This window comes from Bison bison, unplaced genomic scaffold (genome assembly GCF_000754665.1).
Source record: "Bison bison bison isolate TAMUID 2011002044 unplaced genomic scaffold, Bison_UMD1.0 scf7180017864072, whole genome shotgun sequence".
Taxonomy (NCBI): domain Eukaryota; kingdom Metazoa; phylum Chordata; class Mammalia; order Artiodactyla; family Bovidae; genus Bison; species Bison bison.
In genome coordinates, this window is record NW_011494644.1 from 10,999,975 (window position 1) to 11,002,531 (window position 2,557).

The window sequence follows — 2,557 nt, forward strand, 5'->3', positions numbered from 1 at the left end:
TCTAGCACAGAACAGTTGTTTAGTCTCTATTGAGTACCAGCCTATGGAATAGACTGAGAAATCCCAATCCAATCTCCAGGAAAGTACCAACCTCAGCCACTAGAGGGCAATCTCAGTCACACGGCTCGAAATGAGACTCAGATACCGCTGAGGTGGCAGGCACCCCTCCGGATACACCAGCCTTTCCCATGCCGGGAAACTCACTCCTACTCAGGAAACCTGGCTCCACGCTGAACTCCATGGTGTTTTCTCTGAGTCACTATATTCTCCTGTAGTTGCAAAATGATCTGGCAAAAGTCCCTGAAAGGCTTTTTGCTGCTTACTGAGTAACATCCAAACTCCTTGTCGGAATCAGAGGCCTTCCTCAACGTGGTCCCAACCCACCTCTCCAGCCTAAACTCCCCTTAACCCTCCATAGTGCAGACATACTGGACAATTCGTGCTCCTGCCTCCGTGCCATGGTTACCCTGCTCCTTCTTCTTGAAGCCTTTGCTTTATCCTGACCTTCTGAAACTCTGCTCCTTTTCAGCAATGCAATGCTACCTGCTCAATTATCCCCTCCTCACTTCTATAGAGCAGCAGTCCCCAACCTCTTTGGGACCAGGGACCAGTTCCATGGAAGACAATTCTTCCACGGACCGAGGGTAGGGAATGGTTTCATGATAATTCTCATAAGGAATGTGCAACCTAGATCCCTCGCATGCGTAGGTCATAGCAGGGTTCACGCTCCCATGAGAATCTAATGTTACCCCCGGTGTGACAGGAGGTGGAGCTCAGGCAGTAACGTGAGCAATGGGGAGTGGCTGGAAATACAAACGAAGCTTTGCTCCTTGCTAGCCTGTCCCTCACTCCTGCTGTGCAACCTGATTTCTAACAGTTACGGGAGATCCCTAGAGTGATCTTGCCCACCCCTGAGTTTACCCTACATATTACATCCACCCATTCTGGATTACAGTGATTTCTGTTTGTGCATCTTCAGTGGAAGAGAAACTCCATAAGTAGAAAGGCCAGTGGGGTAATGTGCCCAGGATAACCCAAGTGGCCTAAATGGGATTCTAATCCAGGCAACCTGACTCCAGAGAGCTCTTGCTCTTAACTACTAATTCACACTATCCAGTAATCCTTTATCAGCCCCAGTTCCTAGCTCAGAGCTTTGCACACAGTGCCAGTCAATAGCTTATCAAATGAATACCACCACCAATAAAAAAAAAAAACATTGATCTAATTAGCACATCTTGAACCTTCACTGACTTGTGGGTTACTGGGAACTAGCAACTCTCAGTGTTAATAATCTGAATTAGAATGCCTGACCATAGATCTAATTATGAGCAATTTCAGAATCATAATTACTGTTCCATTTTGTCTCTTGATCTTTAATGCATCCAAGGACCTACTCCCAGCTTCCAAGGAAGACAAAAACAACGTGAATACTTACTGAAGCCTAGGAGATGTGTTTTGTGAAGCTCCCAGCTCACATTTTCACTGTGAAGTGATGGAGATGGACTGGATGGTCTCTGAGGGCCCTCTCTTCAGTTTTAACAGTCTGGGAGACAGAATGCAATTAAAAAGAACTTCTGCCTGTGTGTCAGAAGATACATGTTAGTCTCAGCTCCTCAACTCTCAGATTTCCCATTCTGTAAAACTTGATTCACCTATTCCAAAATTTCTGAGTGTCTACGTTTGACTGTAGGGATGGGGGTGGGTGGGGGCTACAGCAATGAACAAGACAGACATGGCCCCCTGCTCATCCAGCTCAGAAAACCAGATGACACCCACACTGTGGGGTTGTTCTAATGAAGAAACTGACCTGGACCAAATGCTGTGTAAACTATAAAGTCTAGCACAGGAGCAAAAGATGATGATCTCGACAGGGTTCCAATTTTTGTCAAACCCAAGGACAACAAAAATGTTAGCTATCCTGCTGTTTCTGGGTAAAGCCTGAGAGTGTATTTTCACCAAATCCAGTCCACGAATCCCTCACCTCTTCCCTACGCCTCCGTGTAAAGGTAGGCTGGGATTATCTGTCCTCAGGATACAAGCACTGCCAGGTTGCTGAGGTCCGGTTCCCAGCCCACTTTGACAGGTCTCCACCCGAAAACCATTAGGCAGGGAGTCAAGAAGCCTGGGCTTTCCAGCAATCAAGTCACCTTCAGTTTCCACATCTGTGAAAGAGGCCACATGTGTGAGGAAGCCACCTCCCACGGCTACTATGAAATAAGCATCGTATCACTCAGCATTGGGCCTGGCTCCAGGAGGTTCCACCTCGAGCCCCGGGCCACTCCTCGGGCTGAGTGGGGGCAGCGGGGCCACGTGGCCCGGTCTGGGTCCCGGCTCCAGCACTCATTTGCTAGGTGGCTCTGGGTGAGGTCACCGGGCCGCCCTACAGGTCAGCATTCGGTGAGGGGGTGGGGGGAGGGTCTGGACAGTCTCGAGACTGCCCTGGGGAGCTTCTACGTTGACTGGAGCAGACGAGGCCGACAGGTGCCAGGGACCACAGCCCCAGCGACGGGAAAGCGGTGCGCGCGCGGCGGGGAGGGTCACGTGATGCCGCGGGGGC

General features: G+C 49.9%; 1 protein-coding gene across 1 annotated transcript in view; it reads left to right on the forward strand.

Annotated features, from left to right (window-relative positions):
- The first annotated feature begins 2,178 nt into the window (after positions 1–2,178).
- Positions 2,179–2,557, forward strand: part of MAPK3 (mitogen-activated protein kinase 3) — a 6,654-nt gene continuing 6,275 nt past the window's right edge. Inside the window, exon 1 of the mRNA XM_010837431.1 lies at positions 2,179–2,516. Coding sequence (XP_010835733.1) covers positions 2,179–2,516 — 338 coding nt within the window. The remainder of the gene's footprint in view (positions 2,517–2,557) is intronic.